This window comes from Cyphellophora attinorum (assembly GCF_001299255.1).
Source record: "Cyphellophora attinorum strain CBS 131958 chromosome Unknown Contig8, whole genome shotgun sequence".
Lineage (NCBI taxonomy): Eukaryota > Fungi > Ascomycota > Eurotiomycetes > Chaetothyriales > Cyphellophoraceae > Cyphellophora > Cyphellophora attinorum.
In genome coordinates, this window is record NW_017253236.1 from 540,236 (window position 1) to 568,209 (window position 27,974).

At 53.0% G+C, this 27,974-nt stretch overlaps 11 protein-coding genes across 11 annotated transcripts; 9 read left to right on the top strand and 2 right to left on the bottom strand.

Annotated features, from left to right (window-relative positions):
• Positions 1–560: 560 nt before the first annotated feature.
• AB675_5508 (2-epi-5-epi-valiolone synthase) lies at positions 561–6,365 on the top strand (the record flags this gene model as incomplete). The annotated part of the gene is made up of 7 exons (XM_018145723.1): positions 561–890; positions 954–975; positions 1,101–1,334; positions 1,382–1,538; positions 1,587–2,221; positions 2,873–3,582; positions 3,609–6,365. The coding sequence occupies 7 exons, from the start codon at positions 561–563 to the stop codon at positions 6,363–6,365; spliced, it is 4,845 nt and encodes a 1,614-aa protein (XP_018002004.1).
• A 568-nt stretch (positions 6,366–6,933) lies between these two features.
• On the top strand, positions 6,934–8,602 carry AB675_5509 (putative transporter; the record flags this gene model as incomplete). The annotated part of the gene is made up of 4 exons (XM_018145724.1): positions 6,934–7,400; positions 7,452–7,603; positions 7,654–7,697; positions 7,763–8,602. 4 exons carry the CDS (start codon positions 6,934–6,936, stop codon positions 8,600–8,602), a joined length of 1,503 nt encoding a protein of 500 aa, XP_018001941.1.
• Positions 8,603–9,103: 501 nt separating this feature from the next.
• On the top strand, positions 9,104–10,771 carry AB675_5510 (Myo-inositol transporter 1; the record flags this gene model as incomplete). Its single annotated transcript, XM_018145726.1, has 1 exon — positions 9,104–10,771. The coding sequence occupies one exon, from the start codon at positions 9,104–9,106 to the stop codon at positions 10,769–10,771; it is 1,668 nt and encodes a 555-aa protein (XP_018001856.1).
• Positions 10,772–11,523: 752 nt separating this feature from the next.
• AB675_5511 (uncharacterized protein) lies at positions 11,524–13,329 on the top strand (the record flags this gene model as incomplete). Its single annotated transcript, XM_018145727.1, has 2 exons — positions 11,524–11,772; positions 11,818–13,329. 2 exons carry the CDS (start codon positions 11,524–11,526, stop codon positions 13,327–13,329), a joined length of 1,761 nt encoding a protein of 586 aa, XP_018001909.1.
• Positions 13,330–14,516: 1,187 nt separating this feature from the next.
• On the top strand, positions 14,517–16,475 carry AB675_5512 (uncharacterized protein; the record flags this gene model as incomplete). Its single annotated transcript, XM_018145728.1, has 2 exons — positions 14,517–14,676; positions 15,004–16,475. 2 exons carry the CDS (start codon positions 14,517–14,519, stop codon positions 16,473–16,475), a joined length of 1,632 nt encoding a protein of 543 aa, XP_018001962.1.
• A 1,520-nt stretch (positions 16,476–17,995) lies between these two features.
• Positions 17,996–18,876, top strand: AB675_5513 (uncharacterized protein; the record flags this gene model as incomplete). Its single annotated transcript, XM_018145729.1, has 3 exons — positions 17,996–18,068; positions 18,120–18,502; positions 18,568–18,876. 3 exons carry the CDS (start codon positions 17,996–17,998, stop codon positions 18,874–18,876), a joined length of 765 nt encoding a protein of 254 aa, XP_018002017.1.
• A 431-nt stretch (positions 18,877–19,307) lies between these two features.
• Positions 19,308–19,961, top strand: AB675_5514 (uncharacterized protein; the record flags this gene model as incomplete). Its single annotated transcript, XM_018145730.1, has 1 exon — positions 19,308–19,961. The coding sequence occupies one exon, from the start codon at positions 19,308–19,310 to the stop codon at positions 19,959–19,961; it is 654 nt and encodes a 217-aa protein (XP_018002061.1).
• A 1,413-nt stretch (positions 19,962–21,374) lies between these two features.
• On the top strand, positions 21,375–22,461 carry AB675_5515 (uncharacterized protein; the record flags this gene model as incomplete). The annotated part of the gene is made up of 2 exons (XM_018145731.1): positions 21,375–22,265; positions 22,318–22,461. 2 exons carry the CDS (start codon positions 21,375–21,377, stop codon positions 22,459–22,461), a joined length of 1,035 nt encoding a protein of 344 aa, XP_018002123.1.
• Positions 22,462–22,872: 411 nt separating this feature from the next.
• AB675_5516 (uncharacterized protein) lies at positions 22,873–23,481 on the bottom strand (the record flags this gene model as incomplete). The annotated part of the gene is made up of 1 exon (XM_018145732.1): positions 22,873–23,481. The coding sequence occupies one exon, from the start codon at positions 23,479–23,481 to the stop codon at positions 22,873–22,875; it is 609 nt and encodes a 202-aa protein (XP_018002163.1).
• An 857-nt stretch (positions 23,482–24,338) lies between these two features.
• AB675_5517 (54S ribosomal protein RML2, mitochondrial) lies at positions 24,339–25,611 on the bottom strand (the record flags this gene model as incomplete). Its single annotated transcript, XM_018145733.1, has 2 exons — positions 24,339–24,437; positions 24,490–25,611. The coding sequence occupies 2 exons, from the start codon at positions 25,609–25,611 to the stop codon at positions 24,339–24,341; spliced, it is 1,221 nt and encodes a 406-aa protein (XP_018001801.1).
• Positions 25,612–25,997: 386 nt separating this feature from the next.
• On the top strand, positions 25,998–27,971 carry AB675_5518 (Tubulin-specific chaperone E; the record flags this gene model as incomplete). Its single annotated transcript, XM_018145734.1, has 1 exon — positions 25,998–27,971. One exon carries the CDS (start codon positions 25,998–26,000, stop codon positions 27,969–27,971), a length of 1,974 nt encoding a protein of 657 aa, XP_018001908.1.
• Between the last annotated feature and the right edge of the window lie 3 nt (positions 27,972–27,974).

Consider the following 27,974-nt stretch of genomic DNA (forward strand, 5'->3'; position numbering starts at 1 on the left):
TCTCTGACGCCTACACGCCATCAAGGCACGGACGCTGGCTGGGCAACTGCGAACTGTGCCACAGACCCTGACAACGTGCCTTACCTGTCAGGCACACCCGTTCAGGCACGGTTTTATGGACAAGGAGCCGTACAGGACTCCAGAACTAGGCCAAGAGTTGGCCTTGTAAGACATCATGACTGCTGATTTGCGAAAGAGAAGCCTTCCGCCTATTCCCCTTGCGATGCTTCCCCACGCAGCTCTTGCATGATCGCGAGAATTGAACGCGTCGAATCTCGTCCGGTAGTATCCTCCGGAGCAGCCTGTTCCATGCAATAGACTTTTCCGAAGTCGCACTAGCAGTGTACCAAGGTACCTGGATTGGAGGGCTTTGCATGCAAAACCTGCTGCTGTGAGACTGGGGAAGCTGCTGACGGTCTAGATCCACAACATCATGAATCTACGAAGCGAATGGCGAGCTCGGCATGATGATGGGATGTGCCGTGGTATAAATCAGCCCGGAATATGGCAGATGAGCTTTTACTTCCTCCAGGATAGTTCAACCCATCCACATTTACACGATGTCTGACCTCAAGGCTACTGTTGCTGAGACTAAGGGTGGCTTCCACGTTGAAGGCTACGAGAAGATCGAGTACGGCTTCGAGTTCATCGACTACATTTTCGATATTCAGAAGCCAGACCTAGCACAATGCTACGAGAAATGGAAGCGCTGCTTAGCAGTCATGGATCTGAACATCTTCAACCTCTACGGCGAGCGGCTGCAGCGTTACATGGATCATTACAACATTCCTCTCAGCGTGCACAAGACCATGATCGGCGAGAAGGCGAAGTCCATGGATACCCTTCTCAGCATCGTTGACTCTATGACCAACTTCGGCATTTATCGAAAGGTACGTCATCCTAAAAATCACTGAGGAAAATGTTTCCGGAACGTTGAGCTAATTTTGCTGCAGGAACCGGTGCTGGTGATTGGCGGTGGGCTTGTTACAGACGTTGCTGGGTAAAAGATACCACTGCCAAAGATCACTTCAAGGCACTCTGACCCATACTATCTTCTTGCGTTGTACTGTCGACGACTGCTTTACTGACCGTTTCCATAGTTTCGCATGTGCGGCTTACAGGCGCAACACGAACTACATCAGAATCCCCACGACAGTCATCGCTGATTGACGCATCCGTGTCAATCAAGGTCGCTGTCAACTATGGCAACTACAAGAACCGCTTAGGCGCATACCACGCGCCAATGAAGACATTCTTGGATTTCACCTTCCTGCGAACACTGCCCGAGGCACAAATCCGGAATGGATTCGCAGAGCTCATCAAGATTTCGAGCTGTGCTCACCTGCCTACGTACGACCTGCTCGACAAGTACTGCGAACAGCTCATTTCGACTGGCTTCGGCAGGCTGATGGCGCGCCCGAGGAAGTGAAGCGTGCAGCTGATACCATCAACCGTGCTGGTATCCACGAAATGTTGAAGCTCGAGACGCCCAACCTGCATGAAATCGGTCTTGACCGTGTTATTGCATATGGTCACACGTGAGCCCCTCGTGCATTCGTTCGAGGCTTGACTGACATCCATCATAGTTGGTCACCGTTGCACGAACTAGTGCCTGAGACACCCCTGCGTCACGGTCACGCCATTTCCATAGATATGGCGTACTCGGCGACGCTTGCCAATCGCCGAGGTCTTCTCAGCGATGCTGAGCACAAGCGGATCTTGAATCTGTTCTCCAAGGCTGGTCTGTCTATGGACCACCATGACTTCAACGAGGACATTCTGGACAAGGCGACGAAGGCTATCCTACGCACACGCGACGGACTGCTGCGAGCCGCTGTCCCAAGCCCTCTGGGGTCGTGCGTCTTCCTCAACGATGTTGAGATGAGCGAGATGTACGATGCGCTACGCGCTCACAAGGAAATCATGAAGAGCTACCCACGAAACGGAGAGGGTATCGAGGCTTTCGTCGACTCCAGCGATACTGGCTACACCCTTAACGGCAAGCCTGTCGAGGAGAACGGAAATGGTGCCTCTAACGGTCTTAAGAAGCTCAATGTGCTCAACAATGACGCCACAAACGGCCACGTCCAGACCAACGGCGCGGCTGCTGCTAAGAAGCATGCTGGCGGACCCGAGGGTGTGGATGGGCTGCAGAAGAATGGCACGAACGGCACCAATGGCCATGCGAACGGTGTCAACGGCCATGCCAACGGGACCAATGGTGTACACTGAAGAGTGCGAAGCCAACCCAACTCAAAAAGTCAACTGCGATTCATCTTCTGAACGAATTTCTCACCTACCCCTGCAAGCACTATGCAAGCAGGGGAGGCGCAGCTCAGAGCATACCAATCAAGCGACGAACGGTGTATGAGCGGTAACAGCTACATATAAGCCTGTCTCTGTGGACAATGCCATCAAAATTTCGGTCTATGTTTACCTCAAGATAGATCTTGCTGCATGATCTTGCTGCAATTTTCATCGTAAATCGTGTCGGATTTGTGCCGTGACCTTGGCTCTTGCGTTTGCAGCCTCAAGCTTCATCGTTCACAACGTGAGGATATTGTAGCATCGAACAGTAACGTTCGGCTCTTTTACCGCGTGAACTATCGTACACTTAAGAAGGCGCCATCTGCGTTCAACAACTTGCGGGAGGAAATTACCTATATTCGTCTCAGTCGCATGGGGCTGTAGTCACAGTAAAATCATGACGATATCGGCACTGATCTCTGGTGAGCGGATCATGCCTTCTCTTGTGCAACTTGAACACTTTCAGCGGCATACACTGAAATCGTACCTGCATTTGAATCCATTTGCTATGTCGATTGGTTCAGAAGCAGCTGAAACTTCTTCTTTGTGTTGCGCTAACAAACAGATCACAATATAATTGCTGACGACGCCGCCAAGCTTATCTCCCTCCTTGCGATGAGCCTCAACTACTTCACGTGCACACTTGGTCAAGCTGCCTTGCTCAACCAGTCTAAGCTTTATCGCACAATCCCTGAGTTCATCGACTATCAATTCAAGAATCACCCTGATCTGCCGGCGGTCGGCACGTATGTTGTCGGCACTGACGACGCGCCATGGGAACCGGCGATCATCACCTTCAAGGACGTCCGGAATGGTGTCCAAGGAGTAGCACAGCTTCTCGAGAGAAGCCTTTCCCATCATGAGAAGAGAACCGTGGCATTGCTCGCGAGCAGCTCATCTGACTTCCTCTTCACATGGCTGGGTCTGATGTGCCTGGGTCGGCCTGTCCTTCTGATTGCCCCACAATGTTCAGCGTCTGCAGTAGCGCACCTGTGCAAAGCGTGTGAAGTCGACGTACTGTTCCGCGAGGATCAGTATGCCAAGCTAGCCGAGGATGCTGGACGAAGCGCTGCAGCCGACAGTTTCAAGCTCGAAGTACTCGACTTGCCCATCCGTGGACATAAACAGATATGGCAGCTGTTACAGCAAGACTCTGCCATGGGCCTGAAGACGATTGATGTCTCCGAGAACGACCCGGCATACTTTCACCACACATCTGGAACTTCCAGCGGTATTCCAAAGCCGATACCACAAACACACCGAGGAGGACTGGGGGTGCTACCGAGCTGGAGGGTTCGCAGACCGCTACGTTCACGACCACGCCTCTATACCACGGCGGTGTAGCAGATCTGTTCCGGGCGTGGACTAGCAATGCATTGATATGGCTATTCCCGGGCAGGGATGCGCCGATCACTGGAAAGAATGTCATTCGATGTCTCGATGCTTCGGCGACGAGCCACAGCGCCGGCCAGGCACCCAAAGTGGCATACTTCTCCTCTGTTCCATACGTGCTGCAAATGCTGGCTCAAGACGAGAAAGGCCTGAAGCATCTACAACGCATGGACATGGTCGGTGTCGGAGGTGCGGCACTGCCCAACGAAGCAGGAGATGAATTGGTGCGGACTGGCGTCAAGCTTGTCTCCCGTTTCGGTAGCGCGGAGTGTGGCTTTCTCCTGTCGTCACAACGTGACTTTGAGCAAGACCGCGGCTGGCAGTACCTGCGTCCTGACCCTGATGTCCACGAGCTATCCTTCGAGCCTCGTGATGATGGACTCTCAGAGCTGGTCGTGAGATCAGGCTGGCCTCATATGGCAAAGACGAATAGAGACGATCGGAGTTTTGCAACTTCTGACCTGTTTGAGCCGCATCCCTCGATTCCTAATGCTTGGAGATACCACTCCCGAGCCGACTCCCAGCTCACGCTCGTGACAGGCAAGAAGTTCGATCCTGCTCCGCTGGAAGCAGCCGTCGCTGCCGCGTCAGATCTCGTCAGTGATGCGATGATCTTCGGTGAGGGTGAAGCATATCCTGGAGTGCTGTTGTTCCGGTCGGCAGAGCATCACGCCGTATCTGATGATGAGCTGGTAGACCGTGTGCGACCAGTGGTCGAGAAGCTCAACCGTGGGTCGCAAGCGCACGCCCAGATACCAAACGACATGCTCGTCCCCATGAGCCCGACAGAGCTCGAGAAGAGTAGCAAGGGTACACTGATCCGGTCAGCACTCACCAAACGGTTTTCAAGCACCATTGAGCAGGCGTACAGGGGTGAACGAGGCACTGGATCCAGGCAGCAGATTGATGACGCTGCTGTTGAGAAAGCTATCCTTGCGGATGTAAAGGTCATCATGCCGTTCAGCGAGGTCCAGAGACCAGAAGACGATCTCTTCGCGCACGGCCTTGACTCAGTGGCTTCGCTGCGTGTGCGAAACAAGCTGAGTTCACTGTTGCCAGGCGATGTGAAGCTACCACTCACGATTGTGCAAGATTGTGGCACTGTCCAGAACCTGGCGAGGTATGTCCTCGCGCTCCGTCGTGGCGAAAAGCCGTCTCCAGGCACTGCGGAGGACCCATTGAACACAATGAAGAAGCTTGTGGAGGAATACAGCCGTGCATCGCCTTCCAACGACGGAGTCACGGCATTAAGAAGACGGCAGACGCTTAGCAACTCAAACACAGTACTGCTAACAGGGGCTACGGGCAGCCTCGGAGCGCACCTACTGGCACATCTCCTCGAGCAGCATGCCGAGCTCGATATTGCACACATCTTTGTCCTCGTGCGGCAGACCGGCAAAGTCGATCCTACCAAGAGAGTTATAAACGCACTCACTTCACGCTCCTTGCAGCTCCCGAGTAGCGACTATTTGGACTCTCTGGTGAGCGTTTATTCAAGCAGCTTGTCGTCAGACCTCCTTGGCCTGGATCGAGATTTATATGACCATATCGCAGCAAACGTGACGCACATCTACCATCTCGCCTGGGCGGTGAACTTCTCGCTTCCTTTGTCTGCTTATACACCGCATTTCGCAGGTATTCGGAATCTGCTAGAGTTGGGGTGCATCAGTGGAGGCTTGAAGAAGTTCGTATTCTGCTCGTCCACGGCATCTGTGTCATCGTATCGTGCAAAGGGCTCTGCTGGAGTGCCGGAAACAATCGTGTCTGAGCCTGAGGCGGCCGGACCGACAGGTTATGCACGTAGTAAATGGGTTGCTGAAGCGATCTGCCACTCATTCCTCCATGGCGCTCATGCTGGCCACATGCACGGCAAGGTCAGCCTTGTTCGAGTCGGACAACTAAGTGGTAGCAGCAAGACAGGTGTATGGAATGGCACTGAAGCCTATCCGCTGATGCTAAGCGCTAGTCGTAAGCTGGGGATGGTGCCTGACCTCGACGAAGCGAGACGGCAGCAAGGACGAGTAGCTGGACGTGGAAAATTTGAAGAGTGCGCATGGGTAGCTGTCGACATTGCGGCAGCGGCGTTTGTACAGCTTGGCAACTTCAGCATGTCGCATGGTGAGCAAGTTGCAGCCACGTCTCGAGCGGAGTGCGTCAGGCCGAGCGTTCTTCATCTACTCCCATGTCCTGGTATACACAGCACGTGGAAGGATATTGTTCACCAGGTCCTCGAGAAGGAGCCTGATGCATTCCGCAAGGTGCCTATTGAAGAGTGGCTCGAGAAGCTAGAAGGCTTGCGCCTGGATGATAGCCCCGCGCGACCAAACGGCAGTACTGATGCGGAGCATTCGAATCAAGATGGGAAGCTGGACTCACTTAGTGGTGGCCAATGCCACCAGCATCCGGCGCTACAGCTAGCTGGCTTCTGGAGAGGGGCCTATATGGGATCCAACGCTGTCACTGCTGACGAAGCCAAAGCCGGAGAGACCACGGCCAACAAGGCTGGAACAGATCAATCCGATACGAAGGTCACCAGTGGCTTCAATATGGAAGCGAGTCTCAGGCAGATGCCAGTGCTTCACGAAAAGTGGCCGTCAGCAGTACATCTACAGGACGGCTATGTCGCCAAGTGCTGGGAATGGATCAAGGCCAATGTCGGGACCTAGAACAATCAACGAAGTCTTCGTATTAATTCGACAGGGATTTTTGTAGCATTATCCGATGCAGCAGATCTTCGAGATCTCTAAACTGCACAGTGACTGCATACCTTCCATGTCTCATGGGCCGTACAGTGCAGAGTCGGGAGACGTTAGGTGGGCAGGAGAGTGCCAAGACCATCGACATCTGGGGGAGAAATCACGCCATTTCGACCTCAATGCTCCTAACCAGCATCTCCCACCACTTACAGGGCTGATGCATAGATCGAGTCGTTATCACCGTCATCGGTGTCTGTAAGAAACAGCATGCTACGGACTACTGCTGTATGTCGCCATACTGCGAGACATGTATGTCATGGCTAACGATCCCCCTGCCAATCTGCCGGAGCTCGCTTTTTTCTGGTAGCGATCCGACATCTTGCACCTGCTTATACGTGCTTGTACTTATAGTATGCTGATTGCTTCCTCGCCGTAACATGGACTCCCTTTGTTTCTGCTTACAGTGATATCTCTGGGGCCTCCGTCTTTGGAACTTGACGACCAAGCACCTTCTTTGGTCAGCTAAATTAGACACACCATGGCTGACTCTCGCGTGGTCAATGATGGCTCCCAGCCAACGACCAAGGACCAGCTCGACGCCCCAACAGCTGCGGATGCCGCACTGCCCGGCGACAAGAAACGAGAACTCGACTCGAGCAGCCAGGAATCCTTCCCAGAAATCAACGAAAAGGCTCTGGTCAGAAAGCTGGACTACAAGCTCCTCCCAGCACTGACGCTGCTGTACCTCTTGAGCTTTCTCGATCGGTCCAATGTCGGGAACGCGAGGATCGAGGGCTTGACCACTGACCTGGGAATGACTGGGAATGAGTATCTGACAAGCTTAACGCTCTTCTTTGTGGGCTATGTCATCTTCGAAGTCCCATGCAACATTGTGCTGAAGCTCTGGACTCCACGCGCGTGGTTGCCGACGATTACTTTGGCTTGGGGCGTGGTCAGTACGTTGATGGGTGTCACGCAGAGCAAGGATGGATTTTTTGTGGTTCGGTATGCTTCTCGAACGTTGCAGTCGAGATGACAGTACTGACGGCTGCGCAGATTCTTTCTTGGGGTCAGCGAGAGCGGCTTATTTCCCGGCATCGTGTACTACTTGTCTCTGTGGTATAAGAGAGAAGAGCGTCACTATCGTGTCTCTCTGTTTTTCAGCGCAGCGGCCGTAGCTGGAGCATTCGGTGGCATCCTAGCTTGGGGTGAGTAGAACGTTTGTCGGAAGTCGTTCGCCGTTGACTGACATGTCTAGGTATTGCCCACATGCGCGGTACAGCTGGCTACAATGGATGGAGGGTGAGTGCTTTCCGCAATCATGAGTCCTACCCATATCGCAAGATTGCTGACAAGATGCTCGTCAGTGGATCTTTATCCTGGAGGGATTGCTTACCGTTGTTGTGGCATTCTCGGCGTACTTCTTTGTCCACAACTACCCGGCTACGGCTCGATTCTTGAAGGACGACGAGCGAAAGTTTGTTCTTAACAGGCTCAAGGATGACAGTGATGCCACAGAAGATGAGTCATTCTCGTGGCATAACGTCAAACAGGCGCTCAGCGATCCAAAGGTGTATCTGTACTGTTTCGGCTTCCACACCATGTCGCTTCCGCTCTACACGCTCTCGCTCTTCCTGCCTTCGATCATTAAGAGTCTTGGGTACACCTCTGCCCAAGCGCAGCTCTTATCGACACCTCCGTACGTGGTGGCATTCATCACCACGATGAGCATAGCGATTCTGTCAGAACGGTACAAGCGACGTGCACCATTCATCATTGGATCGAGCTCATTCGCCATCATCGGATATATTCTGCTACTCACCGACTACAGACCTGGGCCTTCATACCTGGGCTGTATCTTTGCTGCAGCTGGAATCTACCCAGCTGTGGCATTGACACTCGCATGGCCTGCACAGAATGTCAGTGGACAGACGAAGCGAGCCGTTGCCAATGGTCTGCAGATCAGTATCGGCAATCTTGGAGCGATCTTGGGCACCCAGCTATACAGAACTGAGACAGCGCCGCATTATCGACTTGGACATCTTTTTGCGCTTGGATACTTGGTTGGTAATATTGTGGTTACCTCGACGCAGTGGTACGTGTTGAAGCGGGCGAACGCTGAGAAGGAGCGGAGACAGGCAACTGAGGGGATCAAGGATGGACCGTTCATTGGAGATGATGATATTAGATGGCGCTTCACCAAGTAACAGGCCAAGTGTGGGTTTCTGTGGTAATTTGACGAGGACGCGGTCAATTAAGACTGTCCGGGTCCCAGAAACTTAGTTGAGACTGAACCACGATCCAGGCAGAATGCAGCAGTCCGGCTGAGAAGTGTATGCACATTGATGAGATACCCTTGTGCGGAGGTCACGTAGCGTTACTCACTTTGCAGTTCACAAATCGAAAAAGATCCTACTTTCCAGCTTCGGTGCCTTTTCCAGATTTCGAAAGCTGGTCAATGCAACAGAGCTCAAGCAAAGTTGGATCCGTAATCTGAAAGGGCGATCGACTCAGCCCAAGCCGGAAGGCGAGGCTTATGTTCAGCCTTGCGCACGTCGAATGAGCGGGCAAACTACGATGACTGCGTGCACGCGTCGCCCTAGCATGTTCAGTGCATCGCAGGTCCTCACGATGACTACATGAGCGCGCCTGCGGCGCTGTCGCCGTCAAGTAGTACCGCCGCTCATGAAGTGATCGAGTTGCCCACCATGTCCGTCCCGCACTCCTCCTCAACCGAGGATCACGAGCCTTTGATTCCTAACGACTACGACGAATATTCGCGGGCCAGTGGCCAGCAAGAGGTGTCGGGCTTCGGCAATGCCTTCATCTGGACGCTGACCCTTTCCGCCTGTGTCTCCGCATTGCTCTTCGGCTATGACACAGGCGTCATCTCGTCGACCCTGGTCTCGATAGGCACGTCCTTGTCCCAGCGTAACCTCACGAATCTCGACAAAGGCCTGATTACGTCAAGCACGAGTGCATTCGCTCTCATCGCGTCGCCCATAGCCGGCGTCCTTGCCGATCGTATCGGACGCAAGAATATAATTATCCTCGCGGACGTTCTGTTCGTCTTGGGCGCGATATGTCAGGCATGGACGACCTCAATCGCAGGCATGATCGCTGGACGAAGCATTGTGGGCCTGGCTATTGGTGCGGCGAGCTTGATCACTCCGCTGTACATCTCTGAGCTGGCTCCGAGCGGGCTGCGTGGACGATTGGTGACGGTGTCGGTCCTTTATATCACTTTGGGTCAGGTGGTTGCGTACGTGGTGGGTTGGCTTTTCTCTGGCATCGAGCGTGTCGGATGGCGATGGATGGTTGGTCTGGGCGCCATACCAGCGGCTGCACAGATCGCGATGCTGATCTTCATGCCCGAGAGTCCAAGAATGCTGTGCAAACGGGGACGACAAGCTGAGGCACGCGCAGTCATTGTGAAAGTGCATAACGGTGTCGTGCCGGACGCTGGTGGCACTGCGGAGGATATCGTAAAGGCTATCGACAAGGAGATCAATGAGGAGTACGAGTCCAGGATTGCACTGACTAAGGGCCGACCTGCTGGGTCGACAAGGATGGTGCTCCCACCAACGCTTTCTTCCCTCATGTTTCACCCACCACATCGCCGAGCACTCACAATCACTTGTATGCTCCAGGGGCTGCAACAACTATGTGGCTTCAACTCTTTGATGTACTTCTCTGCCACCATTTTTCAGCTCCTTGGCTTCACCTCGCCAACCTTGACTTCTCTGTCGATCGCGGGCACGAACTTCCTATTCACTGTTGGAGCATTCTATCTCATTGACCGCATTGGCCGCAGGCGTATTTTGCTGTTCACCATTCCCGTCATGGTCCTAGCACTGCTCCTCTGCGCTGGCAGCTTCACCTTCCTGGACCTTCCGACCACGGACCCGTCGTCATCAGGCTCAGCCCTCTCCTCGAGCACGTCACGTTCAGCAGCTCTTGCAATATTAGCATCACTGATGCTCTACGTTGCCGGGTACGCGAGTGGCCTCGGTGTCGTGCCATGGCAGCAGTCCGAGCTCTTCCCATTAAGTGTCCGCTCAGTGGGAAGTTCGCTTGCCACAGCGACCAATTGGGGGTCGAATACCATTGTTGGACTGACATTCTTGCCGATGATGCAGTGGCTCGGATCCGGATGGACGTTTGTGATTTATGCGGCCGTTTGCGGCGTTGGGTGGTTGTTGGTTTGGCGAATATATCCTGAGACAATGGGCCTGGGCCTTGAGGAAGTCGGAGGCTTGCTCAGTGATGATTGGGGTGTGAAAAGTACAAGAGAAGGGGGCGAAGGTAGTGCTGGAGGCAACGATGGCGAAGAGCATTCGAGAAGGAGCAGCCAACCAGCACGATGTCAAACATAAATACATGAGTGAACGATTGTACGGTCGCTCCTTGGATTTGCGTTGCTGCAGCAAATGCATCGCAAGCGTTGAAACCTGTCTGTCGTTACTCTCTGCACCCTGGTATAGGTCAGTCTTGTTCGCAGCAGGTCACAGTCCGGCAGACGTTTCATGGTGTCGGATAAGGGCAACCATTTGCTACGACGAACAAACCCGGTGTCAGTCCAAATTCTTGTGGGAATTGACTTTGTTTTGGGGCAATCGATTGCACCTATTCACCAACCTGCTTAGGCCAACAGGGTAGGGGTCTGACCGAACTATATGACGAACATGCCAGTGCATGGAAGAAAATCTCTTTCAGCACTCCATTCGAAACTGGATGTTCTCTCGAGGTATCGTATAAATATTTGGGGCGGCCTTGAACAGTGGCAGTATCCGAGAAGTTGTCTGATCGCGACGGCATCAACAGCTCACAGAAGTGAAAGCCATCTGCTGTGAAATACATGCTGTTCACTTCTTCACCAAAGCTACAGGCGTTTCCTTCCAAACATGTGCTCAAGTGATAGATCAAAGCGCGGAAACGTGCTAATATGGTCACCTAAGAAGCTTCACATCAAGATAATATAACGCAGACACAGTGCCTGACACTGTCCCCGTTCGATTTGCACCAGCACTAAGGAGCAGCGACCCACCAGCAAGCCACCCTCATCGTGTCTCTGCACGCAGTACCGGTCCCGAGCAGCGCAGCTAATAAAGGCCAAGACGCTCTCGAGATGGGTGGGCTTAACGACAGCCGCCTGGTCTTCGAAGATGGCGACGTAGTCATCCACACCTCACATGAGCCGTCGGGCATCTTCCTCGTTCATAAAGAAGTCCTCATTTCCGGATCACCGTATTTCAGGAACCTTCTGTCAGAGTTGTGGGGCACCACACCACATGTAGTAGATACAGGCACGACACCTGTGTTTGAACTGGATCTGCAAATGGACTGCCAGTCCGGCTTTGCCCTACCAATCGTGCGAGTGAGTCTAGCAAACGTTGATCAAAGATAGGACTGACCATCTAAGAAGCAGGGACATGATTTACTCGACCCCAGCGAGAGCGTAGAAAGTGACAAGGATGTTGACGAACTCGTCCTCTGGCCTGAACAACCGCAGACCCCGAAGTCGGTGGCTGGGACATATCTGACTCGGTCTGCTAAGCTCTGGCCACACTCGAAGGTTTACGCAAGCCTTCGTAAACCCATGGACCAGCACGTCACCGAGCTCAAGCGAAAGTTGCTAGATCGTGATACCCGGTGGTACTTTCATGCGCAAGAGCACAGATTTCCAAAGCATGAGCACGCATTGAGCTATGTACGCGCGATCTGGAGATGCATCATCCGTTTGTTGTACGGGAAAGACCGATTCCTCGAGCCCCAGGGCAAAAAGTCTCCGGCCAAACAGGTCATGTTCCTTGCCAACTTGTATGCGTATGCAGAGCTCTTGGATCTTGACAATACTATCATGACGCGTCTCAGAAATGCGGTCAGATCAGTCCCTTCCATTTGGATCTTGGTATCGAAAAAGCCGGATATATTCATCGACCTTGCTAATGCGATGGAGATGCCCGATCTATATACGGATGCGATGAAGCACTGGATCTCGTGGCAAGTCTCTCCTCATCAATACCGAAGATGGCATTCGGTTGGTGGCGAAGGGACGTTCAGACTTCTGGCACATGCAGCCATCAAACACCAGAGTGCTCTGATGGAATTGAGTCGGTCTATTGTGAACTTCACATTATACTCAATACATCACCTTGGGATCTATAGTTACGCCACATCGATTCCGCTGCTTCCCTGCAAGATGTTTCCTCGAGGATATTCTGATGGTGATCGCACAGAGATCGACTATTACCTGGCAGCAGTCAAGGACTTGTTCGTGACAGGCCTTATACCTGTCGCGACGAGCCTGCATCTGGAACTGTATAGAAATATGTCACCCTGGGACTCCACGTCGAACATGACATCAGCTCAAGTACTGCGGGCGCTCATGATACTTGGGACCGAGCCTCTCGAAAATCAGGGCCGCAAGGCGATCATCAGCTTCTTCAACCTCCGCCGGTATGCCAACCTAAAGCAGTTACGATTGGACAAGCTCACCTACTTGGTGGGTCTCACGCTGAAGGAGTACAAAGACCTGCTAGAGGATTCCCCCGCCTTCTGCCCTGAGTCAAAGTACCACAACCGGCACGGCGCGATGTGGCTGTGTCGATGTCCAGGAGAAGTACAACCGAAGTATCCGACGTCAGCGTGCTTGTGCATTGTCAACCTACACGAGGTGTTCGCGCGCGGACTCGGCGCAATCGATCCACAACCGTGGCCGTTCAACCAAGATGTTTCACAAGACAACGAGTGTGCAGAGTTTGCGCAAACACAGACAAAACCTGCCACGTTTGCGTACTTGCAATCCGTCGGTCTTGGGTCCAAATTCTCCTACTTGAATCGAGCCCGTCAGGGTAGTCCCGAGTTGCTGAGCGCCGATGACCTGGCTATCGATGCAGATGGATGCAACTTGGACATCATGTACGATGGTTGAGATTGGCTCTGTCATGCTGGGGATGCGGCTCGCAAAGGTGTACATGGTCTAGGCATAGAAGTGATGACTACTTCTGACCTCAGGATTTGACCTAAACAGTGCGGCGTCTCGATCGAGGGGTTCGGGTGTATAGCGATGGCATTTGGTCCCGTTTAGCCAAAGCATTCAGACAGTAACGGACAGAGCAGAGCCGCAATGGCGGGAGCAGTGCTGCTGTGCGCGACAATGCGCGGATGGAGGCTGACACGTATACTGCAGTGGGTCATGAAATCAGATAGACATGAGGCTAGAAGCGACTCACCTCAGAGGCTCGCACAGATCTAGTGTATATGTAATATGGGGAATCTGATCTTCAAGATCCAAAATGCATACGAGATGGTCGAGCCGAAAGTCTAAAAGAGCGGTGGAAGCGTTCTTTTGTAGATCGACTGCGATTGGCTGTTTCGTACGGACCGCTGCACGTCGCACATTGGACGCACCCTCCTTCGATTCTTGCTACGGTACCTCACTCTTGACACAATGTCTTTTGCAAAGACGACGACGATGCAGTAGTGAAGCAGATTGAGCCAACCGTTGACTATCTTGGACTCGACACGCTCCGACTCTGTCGAGACATTCGCACCTACGGGTATGGCCAAAGGACTTGAGCCAAGCCGCCGTGGTCCCTGAGGGAACTTTGGTTTGTAGCCCGCTCGGGAACGCCGGTGCCAAGATCGTAAGCGGTTCCACTTGCTCAACGTCCTGCAGCTGTGCCACAATCCGAGCTTACATGCTTCCCTCTGCCACATCAGCTTGGACGTCAAACATGATGGCGTCCTTTTGACTACCCTGATTTCTGTCCTGCATGCAGTTTGACGCCATCGCCGAACTGTGTCCTAGTCTGGCCACTTAGCGCAGACTCTTTGCGAAAGTGCCCCGGCCATCGCCCTCGCCGTGTACAGAGAAGTCGTCCATGCTCCCATGATTGTGGCAGTACTCGAGCGCTTTAAGGGTGTATTTGCGTTCCAACCGGAGTCAGCCTTATCGTCATCTTTCTCTTCGCAAAGACCGCGGTCTGGAAACAATACATAATCCTGTTGTGTTGTCTCTATTCGCCCCAAACAATACTTGGGTCAATATCGGAGATGATCACAGCTACCGCTCCTGTCGGAGTTTGGGCGGGCTACCACTCGCCACCCCTCATCACTATGGATCCTTCGTCAAGCAACGTATATGTGCCAGCCGACCAATCCTTTCTTTTGCCACACCGGTACCCGGGGCCTCGATCGCTCTCGCAAAATCTGCCGTTGCGTGAAGAAGCGCCTGCCTTAGCTGCTCCGCGCAGGACGCGCGCTTCTAAGCCAAAAGGTACGTGTCTGACCCCTCAGAGATTTTACGAAGTCGGCTGCTGACACAACCTCATAGTGCGCACAGGATGCAGCACATGCAAGGCAAGCCTTCTCCCTTCGTATCTCGCTTGGCCCTGAGATCTCGCCCTCCGCATTGCCATCCTTGTCTCAACATCACATTACCTCTACTACTTTGCGACTTCTTAGCTGAGACTCCTAAATGTTTTATCACTAACATGACGATCACTTTAGATCCGGCGAATCAAGTGTGATGAAACGAAGCCTTCCTGTAAGTAGTACCCAATATCGCCTCCTGCTTTATATAGTGCTCACGTATACAATGCAGGCGAACGATGTACTTCGACGGGCCGCAAATGTGACGGATACGAGTTCCCTAAGAAGGCCGACCAACAAGAATTAAAACGTTCTTCATCAAGTCTCTCGCCACCACCCAAGAGACCCGCACTTGTATACAACAATCTTATACTACCCACATCACTATCCCAACCATTCGACGGCACCCTTCAGGAGAAACGACTATTCCACAGGTTTCAGGTACGAACTGTGCCCAGCTTCGCCGGCGGCTCCGAGTCCAATTTCTGGACCAAGATCGTCCTCCGGGCCGGGCAAGAAGAGCTCGTAGTCCGCAACGCCATCATCGCCCTCGGGGCTCTGCACGAAGATTACCAGATCCGTAGTGGCAAGTACGACGCTCAGCTCATCGAGGATCAGAGCTACCGGGACGTTACCTTGCTTTACGGCAAGGCACTACGCCAGCTCAATCAACGCCTCAACGAGCCGAGTCAGGAGAACGCCAAGATTGCCATTATATGTAGCATCCTTTTCGCATGTTTCGAGGTACTTCGACGGAATAATATGGCCGCCGTCGTTCACTATCAGCAGGGTATGAGACAGTTGATGCGGCAAATGGCCCTACCTACACCATCACCATCACCTACAGACAACAAGAGCTCGTCAGGGTCATCGTTCTCAAGTACACAATCAACGTCGCTAACAGTCCGCTTTCGCGAGATCCCGGAGGATGAGCTCGACGATATCATGCGCGTGTTTGCCCGATATGACATACAAGCATGTACATTCAGCAAGGATCGTGCCGAGCCATTACATGTCGACACCTCTTCACCAAGATCAGTTCCAGCACTCACTGATCTTAGTCTGCCTCAAGTGCGAACTCATCTCGACAACCTCCTAGTATGCGTCTACCAGCTGATCAAGTCTGATCTACGGATGTACCGGTATTGGGACGTCAACATGGTGCCACCGTTATGGCAGCAGCGACGAACATCCGCCATCCAAGTCTTCGAAGACTGGTCAGGCGCATTGGAGCAATTCTTCACCAACGCCGAAAAGACAATGCCCCACCATGAAGTCAGGTCATTACTCGGGCTGCGATTACAGATTCAGGTTGCGATCATCGAACTTAAGATGTCGATAGACCACAAGACTGAAACATGCTACGATGCCTTCCGAGCAGACTTCGCAGAAATGGTCGCTCGAGTGGAGAAGCTCTTCGCGTCCCTGGCTCTTCACGATGCCAAGCCGCTCGATGTCGAGACAGTTGATTTCACAATGGAGCTCGGTCTCATACATCCATTGTTCTTCATTGCTGTGAAGTGCAGAGACTGGAACGTGAGAAGACGGGCTGTTGCCTTATTGCGAAAAGCTGGCAAGGAAGGCGTCTGGGAGGGCCCGATCATGGCTGTCTTGTCCACGAAGATTATGAGATTGGAAGAGCAGGGTTGCGCTCGGGGCACGTTGGTTCCTGAGCGCAACCGATTCCATGAGATCAAGAAGTGAGTACCTCCCTGGCTAGTTTTTGACGCTGCCAGCCCTGGTCGAAGTACGTTCAGCTGACATCATCCTACCTAGAAACGTGGACTATGACGGCCGAAAAGTTCTATATGAGTTGAACAAACCACTGGACGCTGCCTGGGACAACTGGCACGTGCTGCGAGGCGAGGTTGCCTTTTGATGAAGCAAAATTTTTGACAGCATCAGCTTTCTGAGGTGGAAAATATTTGAGCGTACAATGGCATAGCGAGAGGCGTCCAAATTCATACGAGGCATCCTTGGGCATGAGTGGCAGCTGAGCACGGGACCAGAATAGGACTAACGACACGAACAGCGAAGACTTGTGGATATATTACGCATCTGGCATATATGCTTTGACGACCATGAAGAAAAGATAGCAGTAATACTCCTCAGATCGATTATGATCGAGCCGTGGACATCTTACACATACCGAAATATAAATTCTACACACTACCGTAAATCGCGTTTTCATTTTGTGACTTGTGCCGAGCCGCACAGGGAACCCTGGAAGGAAGTGAACGGTCATCAGCAAGCCGCGAGCAATGCTCATTTGTGACTGCCGCACCTGAGCAGCTCGACATTCTGACCCCATGGCGTTACCTGCAACCAGCAGCGGATAGTTTGATAGTCAAGTCAACCGGTTTCGTGAGCTGCCCTGTCGACCGGCGTTATACAGAGGCTTGCCTTATCCAAATCAGGCTGTCAACGCGAATCGGTTTGAGCTTGTCTATTTCTTCACCTACACACGTATCCGGTTTTCGCAGTACTACTGATCATCCTGTCACTTACTGCTGCCTATGTTGCTGCGATAGACGTTCCTATGACCCACAGCGGGATCGAACGCATCTCCACGAAATTGCCCGGATGTAAAGTCGGCTATATCGACGCGTTTCAGATCCAGGATCTGTCCCTGAAATCTTGATGCCCCTTGCTCGCCAACGCACGCGTTTCCCAGGACATGAACGACTGATATAACAAGCAAATGCTAGACAGATGCTTACTACTGTATAAGCGAAGCTTGACATCCGTTCAACGCAGACTTAGCCTGAAATGCCTACTCGAACAAGGCTGGTCCGGCCTGGCCGGCTCTAGGATGGGACATCCAGAATACCATGCTTGACTGAACCTGCGACGAACTCTATAAAGACGCCGCCCGGATCATTGGGTAATCTACAAGGTTTAGATGGCTGGCCGGGCAGGGAGAATGCCCATACCGGGGTATTCACGCCTGAAAAGCGATCCTTCGCTTAGGCGTAGAAATTTGACAATTGGGTCTGATGACGTCCGACGACCACGTCGACGGCCAGTTCTGGTGACATGAGAAGTATAAGGTAGGGACCATGCCTCGCCATCGAAGACGCTGTGCGCAAGGCCACACTCAATCATTGCCTCTGACATTCTTTCACTTTCTCTTCTCACTCTTGCAGAGCTACCCTCCTTGAGATCCATTCACTCTTTGCCTCCTGTTAGACACATACTAGCACTACCACAAAACGTTAGGCAGCATGCGTTCAACAGCCGTTCTCATTGCCGCTGTAGTCGGCACAGCCCTCGCCGCACAGCAGCCATACAGCCAATGTAAGTGGATTCCTCTCCCCAGCTTTCGCACCAAACATGCTGACAATCCAGGTGGTGGCCAAAACTTCTCTGGCGATAAGACTTGCGTATCTGGCTGGACTTGCGTCTACTCCAACCCATACTATTCGCAGTGCCTGCAGTCAACGGGCGGCAACGGCGGCGGTTCCGGAGGCGGTAACAGCGGTGCTACTACAGCTCGGCCGACCACAACGACCACGCGGGCCGGCACGTCCCCAACACCTTCCTCGGGCGGCGGCAGTGGCGGCAGCAGTGGCTCAGGAACCACCTACAAATCCTCCTTCACCTTTTACGGCGCCGGCGACACATTCGGCAGCCCGAACTGCAACACCAACACCGCTGCCTGTGGCTTCTACACCAACCCCGGCTTCTCCGCCGCGGCATCGCAGAACATCTTCGGCGTTGGACCAGGTGCAGTACGTCCCTTACCTCCTTTCCACCCCCCGTCCCCAAACGAACTCATCTGACCTCAACTCAACAGGGCGCGGGACCAGCATGCGGCACCTGCTGGCGCCTGACCGCGCAGACCGACAGCAGCGGCAACAAGCTCTCCAACGCAGGCAACTCGATCGTTGTGATGGTCAACAATCTGTGTCCCGCTCAGGGCAATCCACTGTGCGCCCAGAATGGGTTAACCGGTACGAACCAGTATGGCGCGAACGTGAACTTTGATTTGTGTCGGGATAGTGGTGCTAGTGCCGCGATGTTTGGGAATAGTGGTGTGGGATTGGCGTTGGGGACGGCACAGCAGGTCAGCTGTAGTTCGTACAGTGGGACGGTTGTGCACTAAGGTCGCCATTGTTGTAACATTTTCGGTTATTGGTTTGGGGTGATGGCTCTGGGGTGCAGATTTCGCTTCTGACGTTCCTTACGACTTTACGGTAGCTTCCGCAAGCAATGCCCAAATTCGAATCTTCCCTTTCACCTGACGGTGTCATAACCAACATCTGCAGGCCGGAACCTCAATTGCCTGCTCCCCGCTTTCCGGGCCTTTCGACTCATGTGCGCTGCCTGCCAGGTCCAACGTCATCAATCATATGAGTCTTCTGGGGGTTCAGAAGTTGACATTCGCCACATTGCAGCACTAGCCAGCGAAGCCTCATTCCTTCACCTGCTTCACGTGAGTGAGAGTGTTTTCCGAAGATCACCGTTATGACGAGTCTTCTTTGATCATCCAGTTTCCGTCACGAGGTCTCTTCGAGACAGGCTTACCACCACAAGATGTCATCACCGAAAGTCACCATTTCGACCGAAATACAGGCAAAAGCCAAGCAAGCACTTCGAGACCTAGGTTACCAGCGACCAGAACTTGGCTACTCTCCGATTCAGGCCAAGCAAAAGATCTGCTTCCGAGGTGACTGGGAGAAGGGCATCTTCCATTGGGTGGTCGCAGTCGGCGAAGACCGAACATGGTATGACAGACAGTCAAATATCATCGATGAAGATCTTTATGATCCGAACGACGAACATATCAGAGCTAAGAAGAAGCCTCACTATCTCTATGCTGTCTCGCAACACCCTTCGAATTCCACGGCCGGTTTCAAGATAGTGGAAGAGAAGTTCTTCACCAAGGTCCCGAAATGGGCTGTTGGAGATGTCTTCAAGATGCAGGTCAAGCGAGTAGACTTCTACGCCAGTGGGTTCGATGATGCTGTATGGGTCAAGATAGATGGTCTCCGGCTTGGACACGAACATTGGAGTGGGTGGGAGTATCATTTCGAGAATGCACCAGCAGATCGTTGGTTGGGAGAGAGTGATTTGAGGTACGAACTGGACTGCGAAGGACCCGGCGGTCAAAATTCGAAAAGATGGCCGACCGGAGACAGTGATGGAGAGCTACGAGGCGCCACGAGTGATTCAGGAGGTAGTCTTTGAGCTGGCTCTGGCCAGTCTATTCTGCACAGCAACGACAACTATTACCAACGTGGCGGCCGCTGGAGGTTGCGCAAAAGGGAAACTCGACGGCACTGGACAGCGGCAGCATCAAAAGACGCCACGTATCATTCAGGGACACAGATGTGTTCGTCGATCATCGAATAAATTCGTTACATTGTAGAAGAGGGACTTTGGTCGGCACTTTCGCTTTTGACATCGCACTGACGACGGTTATGGCTGTACTTTTTAGTGTCACTCAAAGATGATGAGAACCAGCTGACAGAGATACTGAGCCCTCTGCCTAGCTGGTCGACCACTATAACTCTACTTCAAAGTGATGGTTCTCTTGTAAGACGCCGGATCAGAGGGACCTTACGCGAGACCGGGTTACTAGCGTGACGTCTTGAGGTGTCGCCGGATGACAGGTGACGCTACTCGGACCGGTAGACTAGCCAATGCGGATTTTATGCCTTTTTAGCTTGACAAGAGATCTCCTCAACTCTCGTTCTTCTGCTCCTACTTCGTGCTTGAATTCATCGAACATTGGTCCGCAACACCTACGACCAGTTCGGTGCCTCGTACCGTCTAGTTCGGTATTCGAGTAGTCGGGCACTTATTTATCGTGCACAATGGATCCGCCTCGAAGGAGTTCTTACATCACGTCGCGCTGCGTGCCAGACGCTGCCATGGTTGAGCCGATGCCTTGCGAAGCTGGAAATGCCGTTGATCTTCAGAGGAAATATGAGCGACCTTGAGTGATATAGACGCCAATGACTCGCGCTCAAGCATGGAAGCCTCTTCAAACATCGCGATAGCGACCCGAACTGATCGATCTTCCCGCCGTCTTACAGTCGTGTGAAGCATAGAGGGATGGACTCTGATGAGACTGTGATCAAAGACCGCTAGGGACTATATTGCAATCAAAGGCTGAGAGGGCCTCAGAAGCCAAAGAGTTCTGCAGCACCCGAGGTCCCGACGGTGCTATTGCCACTCCAACTATGCAGCAGCGTCCGGTTCTCGTTGGGATAGAGTATGCTCTTAGGGAGGCTGGTGGGGGTGAAAATTGAGACGGCCGTTGCTCCGCGGTGCCACTGGACACTAAATCAACATCAAGAGCCACTGCTTTTGTCAGGTGAGAGTGAGCGTTACCAGCGTGACCGATTTCGAGCTCTTGGCACCACATCGCGCAAAGATGTCTACTCCACTTTCATATTGTTGGGCAACCATCTTCTCGATCGTTTGCGACCTCTCATTGTCCCTTCGACACTCATACCCAGCAGTACTTCGTGGCGACTGTCGCGTGCGAAAGGTAAGCCAAGACCTGTGTCCCTCTCGTCCGGACAATGCACTTATCATTCAAGGCGTAGGTCTGCACTGAGACTGCGAGCTCCTGGCAACCGCGCGACAAACACAATGGCTGAAGACAAATGGGTTGTCGACCCAATCGTTTTCACACTCATCGACACAATCAAGGCCCTCGATATCCAGTCGAAGGACAATGGAAGCCCTCCTGCTAGCTCTGTCAAGATGCTCGCGAAGAAAAAGCTCGAGCTGCTGGACCTACCAAACGAGATCTTACGACGCATCTTCACCGATTTATACGATGGCCAAGAAGTGCGATTCAACGTCGGACTTGGAAAACACTATTGTATCGGCGACAAGCGCGACGAGCTTCTGATCCAGCGGCCTCGCGAATGGAGTCCCGAATGGGCCCCGAACCTGCGACTGGTATCATCCACTGTCAAGACTCTGGCTTCCCCAATCCTCGCCGACAGTGCGACTCTGCACATCTCACGAGGTCAAATGGCAGACGAACCGACACCTCTGGAGCTGGCGCCACTGTGTCCAGCGTTCATGACCTCTCGACTCAAGACTGTTCGCGTCATGGACTTCGACGCCGCGTTTTTCATGTATCCGATCGAGGAGGTTGATGCTGGCGGGCTGCCGAGTCTGACGACCCTCGCGTTTGGGCCTTTCGACCTTGCGGAAACTCTGAAGATGGTCGCTACGGGTCTCTATGTCCTGAAATACGATCACGAAGACTACATCGAGATGATTCGGGCGCACAGTCCCTACCTTGACGAGGCCGACCGGCTTACCGCCTTCGACACAGATGATCCCCAGGGAAGTATGCGAGATTTTGCCGAGGGTCTTCTTCCTTGGTTCGGTGATGCGGAGCATTACCGTGGAATGGTGCGTATGTTCTCGATGTGCTACTGGCAGACACACCGTGCGAAACATACAAATCTCCTCCCTACTACGATTGTCGAGGTCACTTTGAAAGATAAGTCGCGGAAGACTGTGGTAAGATGGCATCGCCCTACATCAATCTATCGGACTAGCTGACCACCGATAGGTTGCACGCGTCATGTGGGCCGACGGTATGGCCGAGCCGGACGTGCGATATGATGAGGAAGCTATGACTGAGCACAAAAACAGCCGATTCTTAGGCCTCATCCGGCCCATGAGAACCTGGGCAGATGTGCTTAACGCATTCTGAACCGAGTACTTGCGGAGATCAGGAACTCGGGAATCATCTGTCCGTTACTACGACAGCTTGAGCACACGCGAAACAGCTCGCATTCTGTGCAGGAACGGCGAGGGTTCCGTGCTCACGGACGCTCTCAAACAGGCTTCATACAGAAGCTTCTTGGGGATCCGACATGGCGAGAATGAGCTGCTCGCGTGCGCTCATCGAAATTGCACGAAGAATACGTAGAATAAAGCACGTGCTTGCCTTAAATCTCATCAGGTCTACTCGTTTCGCACGACAAGAAACAAATGATCATTCAGTATCCCGAGGTCTCGGAGCTCCCTCCTCCATTGTATTGATGCCTATGTCGCCAATCGACTCTCGCAAATCCCACTCGTCATGATTGGCGTACACCGCTAGAAAGTCGTGGCCCCAGAATCATTTGAGCCGAGTGGGAAGTTTCCAAGTCAGAGGATGCCCATGCCCTCTCTGCAGTCCATCTATCACAGTCTCATAGCTTGAGTCCGATGCAGTTTCCGATGCAGTTTCCTCACCACTGTTGTCTTCCAAGTATTGGTTCTCCTTAGACTCATATGCAGCCTCGGTTCTACGAGGATCATGTTGCGTTTGAGACGTGCTAGGAGTCTGGCTAGTACCAAGATCGTGCGCATGATTTGTGATGAGGTTTTGCTGGAACGGTTCTGTATGCCAAGTTGACGGCAGAAGTATCGAGCTGACGAACATGGTATCACACTGACTCGTCCGGCTGTATTCTGCGACAATCCTGTCCCAAAGCGCGAAGAAGTTGCCCTTGTGCCGTGTCTGTCCGCTTTGGCCTGTTGGCGACGCCCATGCTAGCCAGGGTATGGGTAGTTTCTCCATTAACTGACCTTTCCGACGCTTGAAATCCGGAGACTGGGAGAGGTGCTGGCGATCATCATCATTCTCGACTTTTAGCGATTCGAATCCGTTCCATATACTGTCGCGGATCGTATAGTGATCTAATGGTGTTCGTTGTTGATGACTTGTCGTGTCGCCCGGTCTCATATTGTTTTGGCGCATCAATGAGACATTAATGTTCTGTCTTGCAGACAGGCGAAGTCTGTCGCGGCGAGAGCGTCGGATTGTGATAAGAAAGCAGTTCTCGGGCAAGTCGTCCTGCGAACGGACGTGTATGTGCTGGCAATTGATGCAGGCTCGTCGATCACCGCCCTGAGACACAGGTTTTCCCTTGGTCCATGATCGTTGGCGGGCAAAAGGCCGGCGAAGACTAGTCGGCGTGGTAGCTGTTGGAGTGTTCATTGTGGGACTGTGCGAGTTGTACCATGTAGAGGAGTGATGCAAGGCAGACTGGAGAGACGGGGCAAGATGTATAGATCGTCGGTACAGTATATGCGCCGGCTCCTGGAATCAGGTAGCGAAGCAGATCGGTCGTCGGATGCTTTCCGGCCGTGCCTGTGGTAAGCAAATCTGAGAAATTTGAGAGTTACTACCCAAAAGGTCACGGTACCCTTATAAGCATTGTTTGAGAAGTGCGAGCAGGTTTGCTTGATAGGGTCAGCTGACCAACCAATCAGGGCTATAAGTGAACCTGCCGAGTGGGGTCTGAGCAAGATTTGGTTGGAGGACTAATCTGAGGACTCGCAGATGCTGCTCGTGTCGTAGGAACGTACGAAGCTTCTTGTTGCATCACAAACCGCCGTCGCAAAAGCGCAAGGTTGAAGACTGGACGACGTCCGGGTCGGGCTTGCTGGACACACATTGTCGCAGTTGCTGAATACGTACCAACGGTTCTTGGCGGTGCCAGGCCGCGCCACGCTCGTGGAATCACCATGAACACGGGAAATTCTCCACAACATGATCGGTTGTATATCTTACATGCATAGAGCAATCCAGACCTGGCTCTACTTCTTGTTTCGTCGCTTGCCCTGGTTGCGAGGCCGTCCTTCGATGATAAGGGGATTCATCGTGCCCTTCCGTTTCGTCCTGTACCCAGATTTGGTCTGAGTGGGTTAGATATGAACCAGTCACTGGAAGATTCATTTGAGGACTCACTGGGATACCCCAAGGAGACACAGGGTCACGATTACCCTTGCCCTTTCCACGGCCTCCACCGTGAGGATGATCGACGGCGTTCATAGCCACACCTCGTACAGTCGGACGGAAGCCTAGCCATCGCTTCCTACCCGCCTTGCCCAGCTGTTCGTCCTTGTGATTGGCGTTTGACGCAACGCCGATGGTGGCGACGGCGTCCTTGTCAACGTGTCGGATCTCGCCGCTGTTTAGCTTTACAGTGACGAACTTGGCTGCCTTCTCATAACGCGCAAGCTGCTCTGCGCTGAAGACTGAGAGCTGCAACTCTGAGGCGTCGCTTGAGCCACCCTGCTCACCGATGAACTTCAACATCTCTTTCTGCACTTCGTCCTCGCCTTTGGCGAGGAGAATGCCGTATGTGCCAGCGCTTCTACACATCTTTCCGATAGAATTCTTGTCGGGTGCGATATTGAAGACTGGTGTTCCAACTGGTATCAGACCCAGAGGCAGACAATTGCCACGATGAGCAGTCCTTGATGCGACAAGACCTCGATCAAGCTCGCCGCCTTCGGGGTTCAGAAGGTCTTCCGTCAGACCCGACCGATAGCTTTGCACGACGTCGCCTGCTCGCATGCCCTCTGCCGCCACAATATAGCTGACCTTGTCCGTGTCCAAATTTCGGATCAGTGCGATATGTGCTGATCGACCAGGATCGTGCTCAATCCGCTCGACGATGGATTTGCCTGGCTCATCGCGTGCGAAATCAACGCGCCGCAAGCGTCTCTTGTGTCCTCCTCCTCGGTGTCTGACCACGACCCGACCTGTATGGTTTCGCCCTCCTTTTGATTGCCCTTTCTTCGGTATGGTCAGTGCGTATACTGGTCTGCCGCGCCATAGATGCTCGCTCTTGGTCCGGATAAGGTGACGAATACCCGGAGTTCGTGGTTTATATCGTTGCAGCTCTGACTCGCCGAAGACAGGGTACAGGCGATCTGGTGGGATTGGCTTCTCCCCTGATATGACAGGGTTATAGGCCTGAGCAGGGGCGACGACTTCGACCGCTGTTGCATAGGTCCTGCTCAGTAGAGGTAGTCCACGTTTGCAACCAGTGCATGCTCGCAGAGCTATCCGTGGTTGTAGCATCGTGCTGTGCTAGGACAGGATGTGTCGGCGCTCCGGCCACTCCAGCCCCTTAAGATCAGTTGTCGACGATGTCGCCCTTTGCAACGACTCGAAACCTTGGAAGTATGTGAGGTGAACGTACAAATGTACAATGATGATCTCAATGAGGAATCGCAGCTCAACTCGAATGAAAAAGTGAGCGAATCGGAGTAGACGAGGCTGCATGTTTAGCCTTGCTTCAGGCAACATGCAAGGCAACCACCAGCACTAGATGCGTTTCGACCCCCTGACTCTTGCCCAAGATTCTCAGGCACTGGAATACTTGGACATGCAGGTGGTCAGGTGCTCTTGACACGCACTAGCGTCCGAGGGGAACTGCTGCATCAAAATGAGAGCTGTCCAACACGATGTCGTCCTACGTAGGTCAACGGTTGGCGTTCGACGGCAATCTATGCACAGTGCGATATGTCGGGCCTCTGGACAATACTCAAGGACTTTGGCTCGGTGTCGAATGGGACGATACTACCAGAGGTAAACATGATGGGACATACAAAGGCCAACGGATATTCTCGTGTCTATCATCTGCACCCACTCCGGCCTCGTTCATTCGTCCTACCAGAACGCCGGACAAGACCAGGACAGTCTTGGAGGCAATCAAGTACAAGTATGATCAGGCAACGCACGAGAACGGCAGCCTGAAAGGGCCAGGCTATCAGATCATCGAGATCTCCAAGAAGAAGGTCGAGGAGGTTGGCTTTGACAAGATCACTCAGCAGATGTCAAAGCTCGAAAACCTCAAGATCGCACTGATTGACCAACTCGGCGTTGCTGGCCTGCAGACACCTGACGCTGTCACAGATGACCTGAATGATGCTCAACAACGGTTGTCCAGTACATGTCCAAACATAAGCGAGCTTGATCTTGGCTGGAATCTGTTCGAATCGTGGCAAGACATCATCGATGCCTGTGCACCACTGAGAAGTCTACGTGTCCTGAAATGCGATGGACTGCGTCTAAGATCACTCGAGAGTACCCAACAGCTACCCAGCATCACAGAGCTGCATCTTAACAGTTGTCTATTGAGACCAGTAGATGTCCTAGCTCTCCTGAGTGTTGGAGACAAACCAGTGTTCCCAAACCTGAGGACTCTATGGATCTCGCACAACGAATTGGACTCATTCAACGTGCCAGCAAGAAGACTTGTCTTCAGCTCCGTTACCAATCTAGTTGTCGAGAACAACAACTTTGACAACCTCGCTGACGTGGCTAGAATATGCCAACACTTTCCCAATGTCGAGTCCCTGTCAGTCCAGGACAACCTCATCTCCTCAACGGGAAGCAAGACACTACTATCATCCACGCTCAAATCCCTCAATCTAGCATCAAACAACATCACAGACTTCAGCTTCATTGACAGCCTCCCATCACTCTTCCCAGTTCTCACGTCCCTACGAATATCCCGAAACCCATTATACGAGAGACTCGCCACCGCCCCACCGTCGACAACCTCCGATCCAGTCCCAGACCGCCCCGGCAGAGCCTCCGATGCACCGTTTTACCTCATCCTAGCCCGCATCCCAAACCTACAGACCCTCAACTACACCACCATCACGCCACGAGACCGCGAGGAGGGCGAGATCTACTACCTGTCGCTCGCCGACAAGGACATCCGCGCTACACACCCAGGCAAAGCACCCGAAACCAAGCGTGAACACATCACGGACTTTGAGACCAAATACCCGTTGTACAACCACCTCGCTGCGAGTTACGACCGTCCGAATCTCCTGACCATCTCATCCTCTGATCCAGCCTTCCTCAACGCGCCAAAACCCACGGACATCAACTTCGCCGCAAAAGCCTCCCTCGCTGCTCGGCTCGTAACTGCAACTTTCTATATTGCTTCTGATAACGAGCAAACACTGACCCGCCCCCTCCCAACGACCCTCCCAGTCTACACCCTCAAGTCCCTCCTGGCGCGGCACTTCCACCTCCCACCCCTCCAATTCACGCTGGTCTACGAGTCCGCCGACGAGCTGGATCCCGAGCAGGTGACTACCACCAAACTGTGGGGCAGTTCGAAGGAGGCGTGGGTTGAGTGGGGGGTCTGGGATGTTGATGTTGGGCCTCCGAGATCATCAGGAGAGAATGCTGGTAAAAGTGGTGAGGGTGATAGGGGACATGAGGGAAATGAGGAAGAAAGGGAGGATGAAGGGGAGTGGATTGAAAACGGCAAGGTGCTGCTACGAGGAGGCACGAGGTGGCGGAGGAGGGAGGTTGAGATTGTGGATGGGTGGAGGGGTTGGGGGGATTATTTGGATGGTGTTGGCGGTGGGTCAGAGGTGAGGGTGAGGGTTGAGCCGTTTGACAGAGCCTCACAATGACAC